A 20,051-nucleotide genomic window follows, 5' to 3' on the forward strand; every position below is an offset into this window, starting at 1 on the left:
CACCTGCCTTAGGCTTCTAAATGGACTCTAACCCACTGAAAAGCCTAAGGCAGGTGGCATCACACTATGAGCGCTGCCCCAGTAGGGCCCTACTGGCCTCAATCCCTAACCCTAGCCACCCTGGCCACCACCAGTGCCCCCAAAAGCCTGCCACAGCTCCTGGATGGGGCCACAGGTCCCAGGAAAATTCAGGCAGCCTGTGGGTCGAGTTAGCTGGCCGGAAGCCAGGTCCAGCGGAAAACAGAAACAGGCCTGAGGCTGGCCAGGAATCGCACCTCCTCCTACCTGGAGAAGCTTGGTGAGCAGGTGTGAGCAGAGGGCTGTGCAGATCAAAATCAAGAGCCTAGTGTATGCCTGGTGCTTTACATAAGTGATTTCCATATCCCTGACAATGAGCTGGAAAGTGGGACCTCCAAGGCCTTAGGATGCAAATGAAACTACCCCAGGTTTCAGAGAGATGTAGCAGCTTGCCTGAGGCCACACAACTCTTTGTAGATTTACTCTCTGAACCCCAGCCTGTGCCCACGCCACCCGATTCAGCCTTGGGTAGCTGTGTCAATGGCAGTCAGGCCCCATTTTCTTTCCAGGGAAGGCAAGAGAGGTTTTGTGTCTGCTTGGTGACTTTGGGTGGATGACCAGTTTTCCTATCTGCCAGCTGAGCTCATAACGCTCTCTACCCCTTGCATCTTCAGCAGTGGGCCTTTTTTTAATGTTCTTTTTTTTCTGTTTTTAATTTTTTTGGCTGTGCTGAATCTCTGCTGCTGCTTGAGGGCTTCCTCTAGTTGTAGCAAAGGGGCTACTCTCTAGTTGCGGTGCACGGGCTTCCCGTTGCAGTAGCTTCTCTGGTTATGGGCCACGGACTCTAGGGCACAGGCTCTAGCAGTTGCTGTATGGGCTTAGTTGCCCCACAGCATATGGGATCTCCCCTAACCAGGGATCGAACCCATGTCCCCTGCACTGGCAGGCAAATTCTTAACCACTGGACCACCAGGGAAGTCCCAGCAGTGGGCATTTCGAGGTGGCTCCACAAATGGTAGCTTTTGCTACTGATGGAGCAGCAACTGAGAGCTCCCCAGTGGATTGCAGGCCAGCAAAAGTCATGTCATCCCCCAGAAGGTTGGCATCAATGCCGACCAGCTTGGCTGCAGGATGCTGTGGTTTATGAGCTGGGCACAAAGACTCGGGGATATGGAGCACAAGGCTGCGTGCCGCCCAGAAGGCGCACCGACGGACAACGTGAGCAGGCAGTTCAGTGTTCAGCCAGTGGACTTAGTCCTTGTTTGTTCCTCTGATAACTGTGGTGACCTTGGTTAATGTTTACCAGCAGCCTCCCCCGTCTCCCCTCTGGGTCCAGTGCTTAAATACGGGCAAGGACAGGGCTCTGTCTCCTCAGCCTCAGTCACCAGCCCTGACCTGGGACAGTGAATCGTAAGTATGCCTTCCACAGGCCAGACGCTTCCGGGACCCTGCGCTACCCAGGCAGGCCTTGGGGATGCAAGGAGGATGGAGCAGGCTGGGGCCGGGCAGCCTGTTGTCATAGTAACAGCAGCCCTAGGGGTCCTTTCCTGCTCCCCAAGCCTGTCCAGGGCCCACCAGTTCCTCCCGGTGACTAAAGTGGCCCTCTGTGAGCGGAAGTGGAAGTGAGGGGGTGGGGGCTGGCTCTGGCATCCAGCGACCTAGGAGGGAATATATTTCTGCTGGCACAGCTCCTGTATCTTTCCCGTTGGTGGTCTTCTGTAGGTCTCGCTGCCTCTGCATTTGCTCGAGTGTGTATCTTTTCCTGCTTCTACAGATGAGAACGATAAGGCTCAGAGAGGGACAGTGAGTGGCCCAGGCTCACAGAGCAACCTGGTAGGGAAGCCAGTTCAGACCAGACGCTCTGAGTTTCAGCTGTTCATGCCTCCATCCTCTGCAGAAGTGCCCAGAACCGAACCGCACCAGGTCTCAGCCTGGAGTTACCAAAGCGGGCCCCTCTGTGCACAGCGGGCCTCTGGCCATCCTTGTGTTCAGCAGAAGATGGGGAGCTGGGGAGGGCACTGTCCTGGGGGGTGGGCTGTGAGCTGTATTCCTGAGCCCCCACTCTGGACAGCCAGCCTCTATTTAAGCCTCATGGCAATCCTCTGAGGTAGTTACCGTGGCGTTCCCATTTGACAGATGAGGACTTCTGGGACAGGGAGGTTCATCCCTTGCCCCCAGTTACACACCATCTAGGATTCAAGCTTAGGCTGAATCCCTTCCAGAATCCCCACTTCTGCCCTCACCCCCACTGCCAAATCATTGCTTCGGGTCTCAGGCACCAGCTGGGGAATGGGGAGCTTGGGCTAGCTTTGAGTCACCTCTGATGCTGGGTGACCTTGGACAGTTGCTCATCCTCTCTGCCCTTTTGGGCAAAACAGATAACCTTGGCCCTCCTGCCCCTACCCTACTCCCACCGGCTTTGATCTCTGGACTTTAGAGGTTATGATTTTTCCATCACTGGTGTTTGGAGATGGAGTACAAAACTGACTCAGGCCAAGGCAACCAGACTCTTTTAGAGGATCCTGAAAGAACCACAGTGTCAATAACAACTGATGCTTCCTGAGAACTGACAGCGTGCCAGGCATTTCTTGGCACTTTGCACCTATTTCATTTGCATAATAGTCTTTAGGGGAAGTACACCCATATCATCACTGGGAAACTGAGGTTCAGAGAGGCTGAGTATCTAGTCCAAGGTCACAGAACTGATAACGAATTGAGCGTGGGCATTCTGACCTCATACTCTAATCTTAGCCACAAAGTGACGTTGCCCGTCTTCGTTCAGCCAGACCACCTCTGAGGTTTTCTGTTCTGAAGCCTCTGCCTTCAGCTTTGTACACAGAGAAGGGCTAAATGCCAAATTCAGGAATCAAAACACCTAGGACTAAATTCGGTTCTGTGGAGACTTCCCTAGTGGTTCCGTGATTAAGACTCTCCACTTCCACTGAAGGAAACACAGGTTTGATTCCTGGTCAGGGAACCAAGATCCCACATGCTGCACGCCAAAAAAAATTAGTTCTGTAAGCCACCAGTTCAGTTCTGTGATTTTCAGTAATTTATTTAACTTCTACAGCCCTCAATTTCTCCATCTATGTTGTTATTCAGTCGCTCAGGCAGGTCCAACTCTTTGTGATTCTGTAGGCTGCAGCACGCCAGGCTTCCCTGTCCTTCAACATCTCCTGGAGCTTCCTCAAACTTATCTCTATTGAGCTGGTGATGCCATCCAACCATTTCCTCCTCTGTCGTCCCCTTCTCCTCCTACCCTCAATCTTTCAGCATCAGGGTCTTTCCCAGTGAGTCAGTTCTTTGCATCAGGTGACCAAAGTATTGGAACTTCAGTTTCAGCATCAGTCCTTCCAATGAATATTCAGGACTGATTTCCTTTGGGATGGACTGGTTGGATCTCCTTGCTGTCTCCATCTATAAAATGGGGCTAATAATAATTCCCACCTCGCAGGGTAAGCTCTGAGGGAAGATGAGACAGTGCATGGATGCCTGCTTTCACTAAGTGAAACAAGGAGGGTGCTCACGCTGGCATTTGCTAAGAATAGGGTTTGGCAGCTAACAGTCAACAAATAAAGACCTGGAGAGTTGAACTGAACATTTTCTAAACTCAGAGGTCATTCTCTGCGAAGCAGGGTTCCCCTCTCCAGCTCTGAGCAGGGCTAACTGCCCTGGAAGAAATCTGCCAGTTCTCTAGTTTGAACCCTCCCTGGGCACAGCCAGGGCTTCCACACCTGCTAGATGCCCACTTACTCATCACCTTATCCATTCTTCACATCTGCCTTGCAAGAGATTCTTTTCTCCACTTACAGGAAGGTGAGGCTTGAAGAAGTGCAATCACCTGCCCAAGGCCACTTAGCTGCAAGTGGCGGGGCTGAGTCACCCTGGGCTTACCCAGGTGTCAGTAGGTTGTGACCTTAGGTCACAGTCACTTCCCTGAACTCACTGGGTCGCTCTTGGTCACTCGTTTTATGCCCTGGGGGGAAGAAATGGCATGAGATTAGGCAAAGGGGCAGCTCATTCACTGTGCCCGACCCACCACAGACTCTGGAAGTGTCATTGTGACATCTTCATTCTGTTGATTTGAAGTTTGGTCCCTATACCTCTGGGCAGTTCTCATCTCTGGTTGGCTCCCCACCACCAGAATTTGGTGACTGGAGGGGAAAGGACTGCCTTTGATAGAAGGGAGAGGAGAGAGAGGTCTTGGGCCCCCAAAGTTCTAAGGAACAGACTGGGAGGCAAAAGGAAGCCAACAGAGTCTCAAGGCTGACATCAGAGTGTCTGGGACCTAATTCTGACACTCACTGAATTGAGCTGGGCACACACTGTCCCGCCTATAGTTCGAGGGGTGGGGAAACCAAGCCCTGCTCCAGCCAGCTTTGTGCCTGTCTCACTGTGTGGCCTTGGCAAGGCTCTGACCCCTTCCTGGCCTCAGACCGTTTATTGTAAGAGGAGGAAGCCAGAGGAGGTTATGTAACCCCCAGGCAGAAGGATGGGGTGGGGGCAGGGAGGTGCTCACCCCAGCTGTAGCCCTTCTTCCCCTCAGCCCCACACCAGCCTTATTACCTTCTTAAGGCCAACATCCCTCTTGGCAGGAGGGCACCTCACCTGGCACCCCCATGGGAAGTTTCAGTCCATCTTGTTCCACCAAACCCAGATACCCCTCTAATTAAAATTCAGCATTGGTACACAGGGACCTCATTGAGGTCCCCCTTAACCTCAGTTTATACAGCTGGCAGAGTGAGGCCCCAAAACAAGTAAATGCTTGCCCAAGGCCAAGTGGACAGAGGTGGTCCTGTGCGGACGAGAAGCCACAGCCTCTGACTCTGAGGCCACTTGGCATATGTAGTGTCCCCACCATGCAGAGTTCAAATCCCTCATCATCTCTCAGCCTTGCCAAGATGGGAAATTTCCATCAACCATGAAGGACCACACCAAAATCCAGTGGGGAGGTAGCAAGAAACCCAAGGGCGATGGAAATATACAGAATTAATCTCAGCACCATCTTCTGCTCTAAAACCACTGACTAGTTTATGAAAAATATAAACAGGTATTACATAATCTGTGGTCTCCTCTATTTGGGTTATTTAGAGGCCTGAAGCCCGGGGGGGGGGGGGGGAGAAAAATGCTAATGGAAAGAAACCAGTTTTGTGCTTCATCTTGCTGTTTATTGGAAAGGAACTTTTTAAAAGTCCAAGGGGGTAAATAAAACCCAGCATTCCTTCTTTCCAACTTTTTCACCTCGGGTGTTCATGGGGGGTGGAGGGAGCTCTGTGGGGGCAGAGCTGGTCCTGTGTTGCCGCAGGAGACGTTGACTTTGACGACCACTCGATGGAGCCTGACCTTGCCGGGTCAGCCACAGGCCTTGCCATTCCCTGCTGTCTGCCCCGACCAGCCGTGGAGCTCCTCTTCCTCTCAGTCATCCTCTGAGGGCTTCTGCTTGTCCATCTACCAGCCTCTCCTTCAAGGCCCTCTGCTGTCTCGGGTGCTTTCAACGAAAGGTGTGGCGTCTAGAGTTAGTGAAGATCTTACTTTCAAAGGTCCCCCAAATCTGACTTTCTACCTGTGACACAATAAGGACCAGAGAGACTAAGCAACTCGCCCAAGGTCACACAGCTGGTGGTGACAGAGACCTAGATCAGAACCCAGGTCTGTCTGAAAAGGAAAAGATGCTTTTCCAGCTCTTACCCACCCCACCTCCCGCACAAAGACAAACTCCACTTGGCTGGAGGAGCCAGGGCCTTCAGCACCCACAGGCATGCTGAGCACAGAGCTGGGACACAGGAGGCAAGCAGGGTGGGTAGTTAAGCCTACCGTCAGCACAGTCCTGTGACTGAGGCCACAGACTCACTGTGAGGGCGGCCCTCCAGCTCAGGAAAATCTACCAGGGGCTGAGGTTCACTGTGAGTGTTGGGGTCCAGTGGGTCATTAGCCATTTCCTGTCCCTCAGTTTCCTCTTCCCGAAATAAGGCCAGTGGCACTTACATCTTGGGGTCATTATGGATGTTAGCGGAACCATCCAGAGTGTGGACTCCAGACCCAGATGACCTGGGAGTGCGATTCTGATTCTGCTACTTGACTGTCCTGGAACCTTGGACAAGTGACTTAACCTCTAGGAGCTTGGTCTCCTCATCTGTAAGCCCAGGGGTGTCGCATGACCTAGGTCATAGGACTGTTATCAGAACATGGTGAGATAAGACAGTAAAGAGCTTAGGATGGAATTTGGCATGCAATAAGCGCCATCAAGTCCCTGCCATTGTTCTGAGTCTTTCAGTAATGCTGACATAGAAGAGTGTTTGGCATATAGATCCTCGATAAACTGGTTGCTTTGACCTGGCATCAGTCCTTGGCCAAGGGACTGACTTGTGGTCTGACCTGGGCATGGTACCCTTCTCTCTCTTGCAGGGTAATGGCACCCTCCATCACACGGGGCCTCCTGCTGCTGGCAGCCCTGTGCTGCCTGGTCCCCATCTCCCTGGCTGGAGTTCTCCACGGACACGCTGTCCAAGAGACAGATGATACATCCAACCAGGAAGCAGCCTGCCACAAGATTGCCCCCAACCTGGCCAACTTTGCCTTCAGCATATACCACCAGTTGGCCCATCAGTCCAACACCAGCAACATCTTCTTCTCCCCAGTGAGCATCGCTTCAGCCTTTGCGATGCTCTCCCTGGGAGCCAAGGGCAACACTCACACTGAGATCCTAGAAGGCCTGGGTTTCAACCTCACTGAGCTAGCAGAGACTGAGATCCACAGGGGCTTTCAGCATCTTCTCCACACCCTCAACCAGCCAAACCACCAGCTGCAACTGACCACTGGCAATGGTCTGTTCATCAATGAGAGTGCGAAGCTAGTGGATACATTTTTGGAGGATGTCAAGAATCTGTATCACTCTGAAGCCTTCTCCATCAACTTCAGGGATGCTGAAGAGGCCAAGAAGAAGATCAATGATTATGTAGAGAAGGAAAGCCATGGAAAAATTGTGGATTTGGTAAATGTTCTTGACCAAGACACAGTTTTTGCTCTGGTGAATTACATATCCTTTAAAGGTAAGGTTGCATGATCAGTCTGAGCTTTGTTGCACAGAAACACCCCCTAAATATTCTCAAACACTCAGTTATTAACTTTCCTGGCAGCACAGAATGGGATATAGCCATGCCTCTCTGCATGTGTTATTCAATTTTCCACACATGACCACTAAAACTTCCTGTGATCAAATAGGGTTAGGGAATTATGGATTAAACAAAGTACCTTCATCTCTGCAGTACTTTTCAGAGCCCTAAAGGTCCTAACATGCACTGCAAATTCCTACCTGGGAGAGGTGTATGATATGCAGCGCCTCCCAAAATAGAGTCAGGAAAACAAATCCCGTATCACACTTCTGACAACGGCAGTGCAGAGGAAGTAGTCACACCTTTGGAGTCAGGAAGACCAAGATTCAAATCCTTCCTCGACCACATGAGCCTCTACGAAATTGAAATTTTGGATCCTATACCAGCCTTGCATTATTCTCCCCCAAAGTCTTTTCTGTAGACTGCCTGTTCACTTTAGACCCATTTTACAGATGGTAAAACTGAGGTTTGGGGCTTCCCAGGTGGCTCAGGGGTAAAGAATCCACCTGCCAATGCAGGAGACACAGGAGATACGGGTTTGATCCTTGGGTCAGGAAGCTCCCCTGAAGTAGGAAATGGCAAGCCCTTCTAGTATTCTTGCCTGGGAAATCCCATGGACAGAGGAGCCTGGTGGTCTACAGTCCATGGGGTCGCAGAGTTGGACACGACTAACGCAAACCTGAGGCTCAGGAAGAAGTACCTCACCAGGGGGCTCAGGGCTCCCTCTTTCTCCCACTGTTACTAAATCTTCTCCCACCCTTGGCTGATGTCCGCTGTCCCTTCTCTCCAGGAAAATGGGAGAAGCCCTTCGAGGCGAAACACACCACAGAGAAGGACTTCCACGTGGATGAGCAAACCACCGTGAAGGTGCCCATGATGAACCGCCTGGGCATGTTTGACCTCCGCTACTGCGACAAGCTCGCCAGCTGGGTGCTGCTGTTGGACTACGTGGGCAATGTCACCGCCTGCTTCATCCTGCCCGACTCGGGGAAACTGCAGCAGCTGGAGAACAAGCTCAACAATGAGCTCCTCACCAAGTTCCTGGAAAAGAAATATGCAAGGTGACCTCCCAAACAGACCGACCCGGGAGCTGCCACATCTGGTCCGGTCAGAGGGTTGGGGTGGGGAGCGCGGGTAGGCCCACCGACCATGGCCATGACTGCCGTGTGCCTGCTTCCGACAGAGGCCAGAATGCTTGCATGTGGTACCAGGCAGACTCCACGGAGGGCTGGTGCCCGGGAGTGAGGAGTGAAATTCCTGTCCTTGAGGACTTCCTCCCCAGCCGGGACACTGCCCTTTCCTGGTGGGCAAGGAGAGCAATGTCAACACATGTTGTTGGCAAACCCAGAAAGAAAAGGATGGGCTTCCTGGCAAAGGTGGCAGTTGAATGTAGATTACAGGATAGAATGTGAATTACGGGCTAAAAAGTCCACGGCAGGATCGGAGGTCAGGGGGGAACTGCTTGGAGAGGCTGAAAAAGCCAACGCCCAGAGCAGGAAACTCCAGGACCTGTTTGAGGCTGGTTCTGACTCCTCTGTCATCAGATGAGTGTGGTTTGACCAGGTCCCACCATGCCCTCCATATCAGTGCCTATCTCTGTTTGTAAACATGCCCAGGCAAGGATGAGCAATTTTATCACATATAACATAAAACAAAGCTGGAAAGACAGAGAAGTACTCCTCACGCCCTCAACAAATGTTGCTCAGGACCTGCCACCACACCCCACGGTCCCCTGGGATCCTGGCCGTGGAGGAGTCCCAGTCTAGGGGGCGCGACCAAACCCTACAGGGAGGTAGTGAGCACAGTCCTTCCAGAGGACACCCTGGATCCTCCAGGAGGCCTTCTGAGAGGAGGTGGCCCTTGAGAGGCTCTGCGGGACAAGAGGCTTGCTCTAATTCTAATATCCTCTGACCCTGGGCGTCGAGGAACTAAAAGTGGATAAAGCAAAGTGTGAGAGCAGCGGGAGAGGGCGCCAACGGGAAAGAACCACCAGAAAAGGAAGCACTTTCAACTCCGTGACCTTTTTTTTTTTTCATGACAGTTCTGCCAATTTACATTTGCCCAAACTGTCCATTTCTGAAAAGTACGATCTGAAAACTGTCCTGGGCAAACTGGGCGTCACCAAGGTCTTCAGCAACGGGGCTGACCTCTCAGGGATTACCACGGATCAGCATCTGAAGGTGTCCAAGGTGAGCGTGTCCCCAACATCCGTAGGTCAGAATGCGCGCGGGGCCGCAGCTCCGGGCCGAGGCTGGCAGGGGGACGCAGGCGCGCTTGCAGACTGAGGCCCTGAGAAGCACCGTCGCTCCACCAGGACGGCAGTGTGGTCGGCTGACGGGGGGAGGAGGCCTCACGTGCTCGGTGCAAGGTTGTCTCACGTACTCTCTGTATCATCCTTGGCCAGGGACTCCCCTTTTTTGGGTCCCTACAACCCCCTACTTACAAAGAGACTTAGGCTCGGGGATTGCCAAGACCCTTTGGCCCCTGCATCTGAGACTCTGGAAACTACTGGCGAATCACTGAGTCTGAGTGATTTCAACCAAAGATGCCATTTATTCAGGGGAACGACAGGTGCCCAAGAAAAGGACTGTGGTTCAGTGACTGTGAGCGGAGTACTTGGGTGGGGACAAGGCACGTGAAAGTACCCCTCAGAGTTCTGCTCCCCAAGGAGCTTAGTATCTGGTTCCATGAATGAGAGGGGAGCCGAGGAGACAGAGGGCAGGAAAACCTTCTCTCCCCCGATTTCCCAGGAAGGCTGGCGAGGAAGAGGCAGGGGTACCCTCGTGGATCAGACAGAGGCCTTGCGAGCATCCCTTGTGTGTCTCCTGCAGGGCCACGTAGACAGGGATGGGAAAGACAGGAGGCGAGGAGAGAGGCCAGAGGGTGCCCCGCCCTGGGCAAGGCTCTCCTCCTCGCCTGGCTCCCAGGCCTGGGTGGGGGCCTGTCTCCACTCACACGCGACCTTGTTGCCCTCCCCCTTCCAGGCGCTCCACAAGGCTGCTCTGACCATCGACGAGAAAGGGACAGAAGCTGCCGGGGCCACAATTCTGGAAGCCATCCCCATGTCCCTTCCCCCAGAGGTCGAGTTCAACAGACCTTTCCTCTACATCATCTACGATAGAAACACCAAGTCTCCCCTCTTCGTGGGAAAGGTGGTGAATCCCACCCAAGCCTAACTGCCTCTCGGGGTTCAGCCCTCCCCTCCCAGTCCAGGTCCCCCTCCTGCCTCCCCCTCCTCCCTCCACAGCATTAAAGGATGACTGACCTAGCCCGAGCTTGCGTGTGGCATGTCAATCCTTCGTCCTCTTGCATCTGAGTCTTTCTTTGCATCCCCAGGATGTGTGTGGAATCCAGGCCATGGCCCTCCTTCATGTGTCCACTGCATTAAGATGCCTTAGCATTTACACTGTCCAACCCTGTACTCAGCCAGGCTGAAAGGTTAGCTGAATCCCACAGCTTCCTGCCTCTCCCCCAGTCACTATGGAAAAGCTCCAGGCTTTCCAGTCTCCTCCAGGGTCCCCAGGGGGAAATCCCACAGACTCAGAATCCAGCCCGTGGCCCCCACCTCCACCCAGCGTCCACTAGGTCCCCCTACTAGGTGCCCCATCCCCACTGGTCTCACTGTGGCCCCCGCTTAGAGCCCCTCATGGGCAGGCTGCCACTGCTTGCAGAGCCTTCAGCTCACATGGGGACACTGGGCTGCGGCGTCTCCAGCAGCAGAGATAGGAATTGGGGCCTCTCCTTCTCCCACATCGTCACCTGAGCCAGGCTTGGACACTGACCACTCGCAGGTCTTTCCTGTCAAAGGCTCTGGTTGGAGTTTGCAGGGGCCCTTTCCCATGAGGCTGGACTGAGAACACATATTTCTGTCCTTGTCACTCCATCTCTGCACCAGGACCCTCAAACATGCCATTCCTAGAGGCAGGTCTCATCTCCCCAGTGAAGAGAAGGTCCCAGTCTGTATCACTTGTTCACACTCCCCCAGGATATCAGCCCCCCACCAAGACCATTTACCCTACGCCCTCTTGTATTCCCTAATCACATGGCCAAGGTGCCCTGGATGGCTCTGAAAAGTCCTGACAATGACTCCTAAGTCACAGGAGGGGAAGAGCAGACCATCGAGCCCCAGTCGCCCTGCCCCCGCCCTCCCTTAGCCAAGCTGTGTCAGGGACCGCATTTCCACTTGTCTTGCTCCTGTGTTCCTGCCCGCAGCCCTTCCTGTGGTCTCTGGCTGGAAACCACAGCTCCCAGGCCACAGTTAAAAGATGTCCCAGGAGCAGACCCTTTCACTGAGGGCCACATGGCTCCTTCCCACCCTCCAAGGCCCTACAGGAGGGCTGCTGCAGTCAGAAGGCCTGGCTGGACCCCAGCCTGAAGGAGCCAGCTCCCCAAACTCTCATGGGAATACACTTGTCCCGGAGAAGTACGGCCCCATCCTACACAAATCCAGTGATCACCATCTAGCTTCTCATTGGGATGAGTGCACACCTAAAGAACAGGCTTGAGTCAATCAAATGTATACCGTTTAAGTCAAAAGGGCCACATCTGTGCAATTTCACAGACCTGAACAGGATGGATGAAGATCCGACCATTTCCCAAATAAGCCTCAATCTCTTGAGTTTCCTCTGCCTAGAGACTTCGACTTCTACAACTTCCATTAATGACATGACTATCACCCAGCACCCAGAATGAGGCCAGACCTGAGGGTCTAAAGAACTTGGATCAAGTTCAGACTCTGCCACTTCCCAGCTGTGTGATTTTAGCAAAATCATCAAACCTCTCTGATCCTCAATATCCTCGTCAAAACATGTCTTGAGGTGCTGTGAGGTTCACATCAGAGTGCTAAAACAGCTTTTTAAAGGAAAACAGAGGAGGGCGCTGGTGTAAGGGACAAGCTTTGCTGACTCTCTGAGCTCCCTCTCTAAGCCTGGCTGCCTGGGAGGAGCCGCGCAAACATTTTCTTGTTGAATCCTCAGGGCAGCCCTGTGATGTTGGGAGTGGAGTTGCTCTGCTCTGCCGTGTGGCGTTTCGTGCAGATGAAGAAACTGAGGCTCAGAGACGCTTGTCATCTCTTTCAAGGTCATGGCAAGTGGCAAAGTCGGCTTTAGAGGCTCTCCTCATTTCTCCAAACCCCACCGCATCATACCAGAGGGACTACACAGGTCTTGTTCAGTCACTCAGTCCTGCCTGACTCTGCAACCCCAGGGACTGCAGCACATCAGGCTTCCCTGTCCTTCACTGTCTCCCGGAGTTTGCTAAAACTCATGTCCATCATGTCGGTGATGCCATCCAACCATCTCATCCTCTGTCATCCCCTTCTTCTCCTGCCTTCAATCTTTCCCAGAATCAGGGTCTTTTGAAATGAGTCAGTTCTTCATATCAGTGGCCAAAGTATTAGAGCTTCAGCTTCAGCATCAGTTCTTCCAATGAATATTCAGGGTTGATTTCCTTTAGGATTGACTGGTTTGATCTCCTTGCTGTCCAAGCGACTCTCAAGAGTCTTCTCCAGCACCATAATTTGAAAGCATCCATTCTTTGGCACTCAGCCTTCTTTATGGTCCAACTCTCACATCCGTATATGACTACTAGAAAAACCATAGCTTTGACTATATGGATCTTTGCCGGCAAAGTGATATCTTTGCTTTTTAATAGGCTATCTAGGTTTGTCATTGCTTTTCTTCCAAGGAGCAAGGCATCTTTTAATTTCATGACTATAGTCACTATCCACAGTGATTTTGGAGCCCAAGAAAATAGTCTGTTACTGTTTCCATCGTTTCCCATTTATTTGCCATTAAGTGATGGGACTGGATGCCATGATCTTCGTTTTTTGAATGTTGAGTTTTAAGCCAGCTTTTTTACTCTCCTCTTTGAACCTTCATCAAGAGGTTCTTTAGTTTCTCTTCGCTTTCTGCCATAAGGGTGGTTTCATCTGCATATCTGAGGTTATTGTTATTTCTCTCAGAAATCTTGATTCAAACGACCATTATCTCTGCTACTGTGGGCAAAAATCCCTTAGAAGAAATGGAGTAGCCCTCACAGTTGACAAAAGAATCTGAAATGCAGTACTTGGGTACAATCTCAAAAATGACAGAATGATCCTAGTTCGTTTCCAAGGCAAACAATTCAGTATCACAATAATCCAAGTCTAGGCCCAAAGCACTAATGCCACAGAAGCTGAAGTTGAACAGTTCTATGAAGATCTATAAGACCTTCTAAAAGTAACACCAAAAAAAGATGTCCTTTTCATCATAGGGGAATGGAATGCAAAAGTAGGAAGTCAAGAGATCCCTGGAGTAACATGCAAGTTTGGTCTTGGAATACAAAATGAAGCAGGGCTAAGACTAACAGAGTTTTGCCAAGAGAACACACTGTTCATAGCAAATGCAGGACTCAGGCAGCACTAAATTCAGTTCAGATCAGTTCAGTCACTCAGTCGTGTCCGACTCTTTGTGACCGCATGAACCACAGCATGCCAGGCCTCCCTGTCCATCACCAACTCCCGGAGTCCACCTAATCCCATGTCCATCAAGTCAGTGATGCCATCTAACCATCTCATCCTCTGTCGGCCCCTTCTCTTCCTGCCCTCAATCTTTCCCAGCATCAGGGTCTTTTCAAATGAGTTAGCTCTTTGCATCAGGTGGCCAAAGTATTGGAGTTTCAGCTTCAGCATCAGTCCTTCCAATGAACACCCAGGACTGATCTCCTTTAGGATGGACTGGTTGGATCTCCTTGCTGTCCAAGGGACTCTCAAGAGTCTTCACCAACACCACAGTTCAAAAGCATCAATTCTTTGGCTCTCAGCTTTCTTTACAGTCCAACTCTCACATCCATACATGACCACTGGAAAAACCATAGCCTTGATTAGACAGACCTTTGTTGGCAAAGTAATGTCCTTGCTTTTTAATATGCTATCTATGTTGGTCATAACTTTCCTTCCAAGGAGTAAGCGTCTTTTAATTTCATGGCTGCAATCACCATCTGCAGTGATTTTGGAGCCCAGAAAAATAAAGTCAGCCATTGTTTCCACTGTTTCCCCATCTATTTCCCATGAAGTGATGGGACCAGATGCCATGATCTTAGTTTTCTGAATGTTATGCTAAATTCTTCCTCAAACCATGAGGAGTGCTGGGGCCCATGGCACTCACCAAGATGCCTCTGCAAGGAAAAGAGCCCCAGGATCTGCTGGAATTCTTCCCACACAAGGTTAAAGAGCTCACAGCCTTGAGCAAGCAACATGGCATGCTCCTCAACCCTGACGTTCTGGGGGAGTATAGGGTCAGATACAAGGGCCACTTGGAGTTCCTGAGAGTCCAGGGAATTTAGCTAAGATACAATCATTTCACAAAAAAATGGCCCATTGTTACATAAGTCTGAACTCTGGTTGACGGAGACCCGGTTAAAACTAGCTTAAAACCCCAGACCGGATTTCATTGGTGCATGTGGGAATCAACAGGGTCCACTCCCTGGGGGCAGGGGAAGGGGCACCCCCACAGGGCCAAAGGTCAGGGCAATTTTGTCACAAGGGAGACAAGTGTGTGCCACTAGCCAAGCAAGACAGCCATACACCTCAGTGTTGCCTATTCTCTAGAGTTTTTAGATGTAATCACTGCCTAGTCTGAACCTCAGAATTGGTCCTTGAAGGACGCAGCTGGGAATCGTTATCCCCAAGGTACAGATCGGGAAACGCGGATCCAGCAGTTTGGAAGACCTGCCCAGCACAGGCCTGAAGGCAGGTCCGCCCTTCTTCTGTTGGGGCTGCCCTCATGCCATCTATTCCCCAGTGCATCTCAGACCTTAGGAAGAATTCCAACCTGCTGGTCCACATAGGGTCTAGCTCACTGCCCCAGCACCAGCTGAAACACAGCTGCTGGGGTTCTAGGCTGCTCTGGATCCCCAGGCAGGGACTCAGCTCTGCCCTGAGACAGATGGGCAAGACACAGCACGGGCTCAGACAGGGCCAATGTGGAAGGGACACTGACACCTCCCCATCAGTGGCAGGGGAAGGAAAACATACCCATCAGATTTTCATCATAAATGCATGAATGTTTAAGGTTAAGTGCCGGCTCTGCCCTCACTGGTGGGGTCATCTGAGCCTCATTCATAGGTAAGGATGCGTCTGGCTTCTCACACATGTGTGCTAGTCTAGAAATGGAGAATACTGATTACATGTTGATTTCCATTCCAGGAGATCTCCTGATCCTCTCCACAAGTCCAAGGGATGGGCATGAGCTATATAAGAAAAAGCAAACCTTTTCTGGATATCTGTGCTCCCTGGGATAGAAGGAGACCCAGACCTCACATTCAAAACATGCTGGTCTATGGCTGTGGATAATGGGTGATGAATGAGGTTGTGACATTATGATTAATATGAAGAAATATGTGTATTTCATCTTCGTGCCAGTTCTGGCACAGAGATCCTAAAACTCCTGGATTTTCCTAACTGATGAGCTCCAGAAAGGTGTCTTTTTGTTGTTAATGAGGTGACATTTGGAAAACCCCCTAGGTCACATAAGGATGGGGGTTGGTGGCCATGGGAAACCAACCCCTAATCTCGAGGAGGGGGAGAGAGATTGGGGATCCAGTTCAAACAACAAAAGTCAAACTGGGGCTCTGTAATAACCTAGAGGGTTGGGAATGGGCAGGAGGTGGGAGGGAGATTTAAGAAGGAGGGAACATGTGCACACCTATGGTTCAGTTCAGTTCAGTGGCTCAGTCGTGTCCGACTCTTTGCGACCCCATGGACTGCAGCATTCCAGGCTTCTCTGTCCATCACCAACTCCCGGAGTTTGCTCAAGCTCATGTCCTTCGAGTCGGTGATGCCATCCAACCATCTCATCCTTTGCCATCCACTTCTCCTCCTGCCTTCAATCTTTCCCAGCCTCAGGGTCTTCTCCAATGAGTCAGTTCTTCGCATCAGGTGGCCACCTGATGGAGTGGCCATCAGGAGTTTCAGCTTCAGCATCAGTCTTTCCAGTGGATATTCAGGACTGATTTCCTTTAGGATGTACTGGTTTGATATCCTTGCAGTCCAAGTTACTCTCAGGAGTCTCCTCCCACACTACAGTTCAAAAGCATCAGTTCTTCTGCACTCAGCTTTCTGTATAGTCCAACTCTCACATCCATACATGACCACTGGGAAAGCCATAGCTTTGACTAGACGGACCTTTGTTGGCAAAGTAATGTCTCTGCTTTTTAATATGCTGTCTAGGTTGGTCATAGCTTTTCTTCCAAGAAGCAAGCACCAATGGGTAATTCATGTTAATGTATGACAGGAATCAAACCAATATTGTAAAGTAATCATCAATCAACTAAAAAGAAATTAATATTTTTTTTAAAAGTCAGTGAGGTAAACAATCATGCCGATATAACAAAGCCTCCAAAAAAGCCAGAAGACCGGGGTTCAGAGAGCATTTGGATTGAACATGTGAAGAGTGGGGGGACTGACGAACTTAGAGGGGGCGTGGAGCCCTGCTCGATTTCTTGGTTTCCCCATACCTTGCTCTACATACATACCTCTTCCATTTGGCTGCTCCTGAGTTAATCTTTCTAAGTCAACCAATAATCCGGTGAGCAGAAGGCTTCTCTGAGCTCTGTAAGCTACTCTATCACATCAGCTGAGCCCAAGGAAGGAGGCCATGGGAAGCTCCAAGCTACAACATGTGGGTCAGAAGCACAGGTGACATCCCAGACTTGCAACTGGTGTCTGACGCAGGGCTGGGGCAGTCGTGCGGGACTGAGCCCCTCGCCTGTGGGAGCTGATGCTGTCTCCAGGTACACATCGTCAGGGCTGAATTACAGGGTAACCAGCCGAGGTTGGAGCATTGCTTGCTGTGGGGCAAACCCCACACACACGGGAACTGAGCACAGAATCTTTAGAGGCCCGGCTGCATGGTGGGTGTGCACTTCAGATCCCTTCCAGAGCCATCAGGGATGGTTGACAAACATCCACCAACAGTGAGGACAACCCAAGAGCTCCTTTCGAGGCTGGGGCCTTTCTGCTGCTGTCCTTGGTTAGATCTTCACACTCAGCGAGGCAGGCAGAGCACTCGGCTTCCCTCCCAGGCAGGCTCTGCCTGGAGAGTTTCACAATGAAGTCTGAGCCCAGTGTGGGAGAACTGAAGGAATTCCCCTCGGTGGAGAAATCAGAAAAAAGAACTCTCACCAAGGCAGCTCCCTCCCCAGCCAGCAGCCAAGGGTGGGAAGAGACTCACTCTGACATAACGCGAGAGATATTCCGAGACAGCAGCCTGTGTGACTTTGGGGGAGTTCCTCAACCTCTCTGTTCCTCACATTCCTCACCCATAAAGGGTGAAAAAGAATACCTACTTTGCAGAGTTTCCATGTGGAAGAGACAACTCTTTTGCAGGGGGGTGGGGGTGGGGGGCGGGCTGGGCAGCCCAGAAGTTGTTCTGCAGGCTGAGTATCAGACCAGGGGGAGATCTGGCCTCAGTTTCACAATGCTGGGAGGAGGGTGAGCTATCTAGCCCAGGGGTGGGTTTCTGGAAGTCCACTGTCCCACAGAAATAAGCTCCACGTTCCAATATCAGCTTTATCAGAAACAAAGGTGCTATATGTCCCCCATAGGCCTTATTTTTATCCTTTCATTCAATTGGTTTGGCACTTGGGCAGAAAAGATGGAAGCTATTTTTAAAAGCCTGAAAGATGCCAATAGGAGGCACTCAGATGGTAGCAGCAGTCTTGTGACTGCTGCTATAGTTTTCCTGCTGTAGCAATGGTTACGTAAGGAAAGAGGAAAGGAGGTAGAATTGGAAAAACTGAAGCAGGACCTTGGGGCCTCTTGCAGCTTGGTCCCTGTTTCATCCTGATGGGCAGAGCCTCTGCATCCATCTCACAGGAGACATGTAGAGACATCACCTGGGCAGTGTTAAGTCCTTGAGGTTCGGAGCTTCTTTGTTACTGCAGCAGAACCCAGCCCATCCTGACTAATACAGCTAGATTTCAAGAAATTGCCTTCAGAGGAGTTCTTCACCTAAGAAGCAAGCCTGAAGTGATGGCTGAGACTGAAAAGGAAGGTTGAGGAGCAACCCTCAGGAGGGAACCACATTAGAAGGTGCCAGAGAGGGGTGCTAAGTACATGCCAGGGAAAGTCAGCCCAGGTGCAGTGGTGAGCACGTGCCAGGAAATTTGGAGGATGCAGGACCAGGTCACGTGGGACAGGTACCAGCAGATTAGTCCTACAGGGTCAGCCTGACCCAGGTGGAGCTGGTGAATGATTCCCAGGACATTTGCTCTCAGCAGGCAAAGCTGACTTTTCATGGCTAGGTGCTCTCTTGCTATTTGGTATCACTTTGGTTATCTAAGGACATCATATAATGAGAAATCAGAGCCATCAAAAATTTTTAACATCATGGTGTGACTTTGACAGCTCAGTAAGCAGAGCGAATAAGAAATATACACTAGGTTTTCAAAAAGTGATTTTTTTTTCTTTAGTCCTCAGATGTCAATAGCCTTGAAAGATGGTTTGATATTTTTAATATTGTCAATACAATTTCCTTTAGTTCTGAAGTGACTTTCAGTAATATTAGGATGAAAATGCCAATGGCAGTATAAACAAAGTAGAAAGAATTCAGGAATCCCAAAACAGTCTTCTAATGAACATGAAACCCAGAGCAAGCCATTTGATCTCTGTGTGCCTCATCTTCCATTCCTGCAAAATAGGGATAACTCACTGGTTTCACCTTTGGATGATTATGCAATGTGTTTTTGTTTCTTTGAGTGCTGGTTCTTAGTGAATATTAAACGTTAAACAAGACTACAGATTCCAAAAGTAATACTTTGAGGGCCAGCTGCCCGTTTCCCTTGATTTTGTTTCACAGGTCTTCTACTCACATGTCCTGGAGCCAGAGAGATCACCTCCCCTCTGCTAAACTCCATTTTATCACCAGCAAAATGTGAGCATTAAGGTTTGTTGAGGTCCTGATATTCTGCAAGATTCCAACTTCATCAAGATGGTCCAGTGTCATTCTTTCATGTGATTCCTCTGAGCCCTGGTACCTCCTATCTTGGCCTGTTATCTCCCTTCTGTGCCTGGAAAAATGGGCTTTGGAACCCAAAGAACACAGAACCCAGCTCCCAGTGTAAGGCTTCCTAGGGCTGGGAACTTGGCAGTTACAAACCCGGGGAATTCAGGCAGCTGACACTTATTGAAGGTCAATCATGCATCAGGCTCAGTTCTAGGATTTGGACAGACTTTATTCACTCCTCCCAACAGCTCTGGGAGATGGGTCTCGAGGAGGGATGATCCCTTGCTCTTGCACGGTCACAAGGCTCCCATCACCCCATCTTCCCAGGTGGCCTTGTACTTTCTGGTTACACTGGACTAGACCACTTCAGGGAAGAACAGCAAGGCACTCAGACGGTATCAGGCACTCGCTGGCTGAGCTCTGGATGCTCCCCCAGACTTACTTCCTCCAAGATGGGAAGGGGGCAGTAACCGGGCCCATAGCACTGAGTGTCCCAGCTCCCTGAGACTGCCCTATTAGTAGGCAAGGGTGTGCACCAGCATGGGACGGTCTATGGGAAGAGTCCAGCTCAGCAAGCCTCCAGGAGGAAGAGATGATTTCCATTTCCTGCGTGAGTAGCTCTCCATCAGCCCGTCCTGAGCTGACACATTGAGTGAGGCTGGGCCACCTTGACAGAGGAGGAAGCCAAGACACAGACAGGTTTGACTTCGATTTGCCAGGGTCAGCATTTGAAGGCAGGCAGTTGAGGCTTTGCAGTTCTGCCCAGCATGGTCAGTGGGGAGGATGGATTGACATGGTTTCCTAGAGTCTTTTCCTATGTAGGTTATTACAGAATATTGAGCTGAGTTCTCTGTGCTATACTGTAGGTTTTTGTTGATTATCTATTTTATATATGTGTGCTGTGTTAAGTCGATTTGGTCGTATCTGACTCTTTGTG

At 50.8% G+C, this 20,051-nt stretch overlaps 1 protein-coding gene across 1 annotated transcript; it reads left to right on the forward strand.

Annotated features, from left to right (window-relative positions):
- Positions 1-1,327: 1,327 nt before the first annotated feature.
- On the forward strand, positions 1,328-10,404 carry SERPINA1 (serpin family A member 1). Its single transcript, XM_020899161.2, has 5 exons — positions 1,328-1,428; positions 6,424-7,067; positions 7,921-8,191; positions 9,172-9,319; positions 10,115-10,404. Exons 2-5 carry the CDS (start codon positions 6,428-6,430, stop codon positions 10,304-10,306), a joined length of 1,251 nt encoding a protein of 416 aa, XP_020754820.1. The 5' UTR covers positions 1,328-1,428; positions 6,424-6,427; the 3' UTR covers positions 10,307-10,404.
- Positions 10,405-20,051: the final 9,647 nt, after the last annotated feature.

Source organism: Odocoileus virginianus, chromosome 16 (genome assembly GCF_023699985.2).
Source record: "Odocoileus virginianus isolate 20LAN1187 ecotype Illinois chromosome 16, Ovbor_1.2, whole genome shotgun sequence".
Taxonomy (NCBI): Eukaryota; Metazoa; Chordata; class Mammalia; order Artiodactyla; family Cervidae; genus Odocoileus; species Odocoileus virginianus.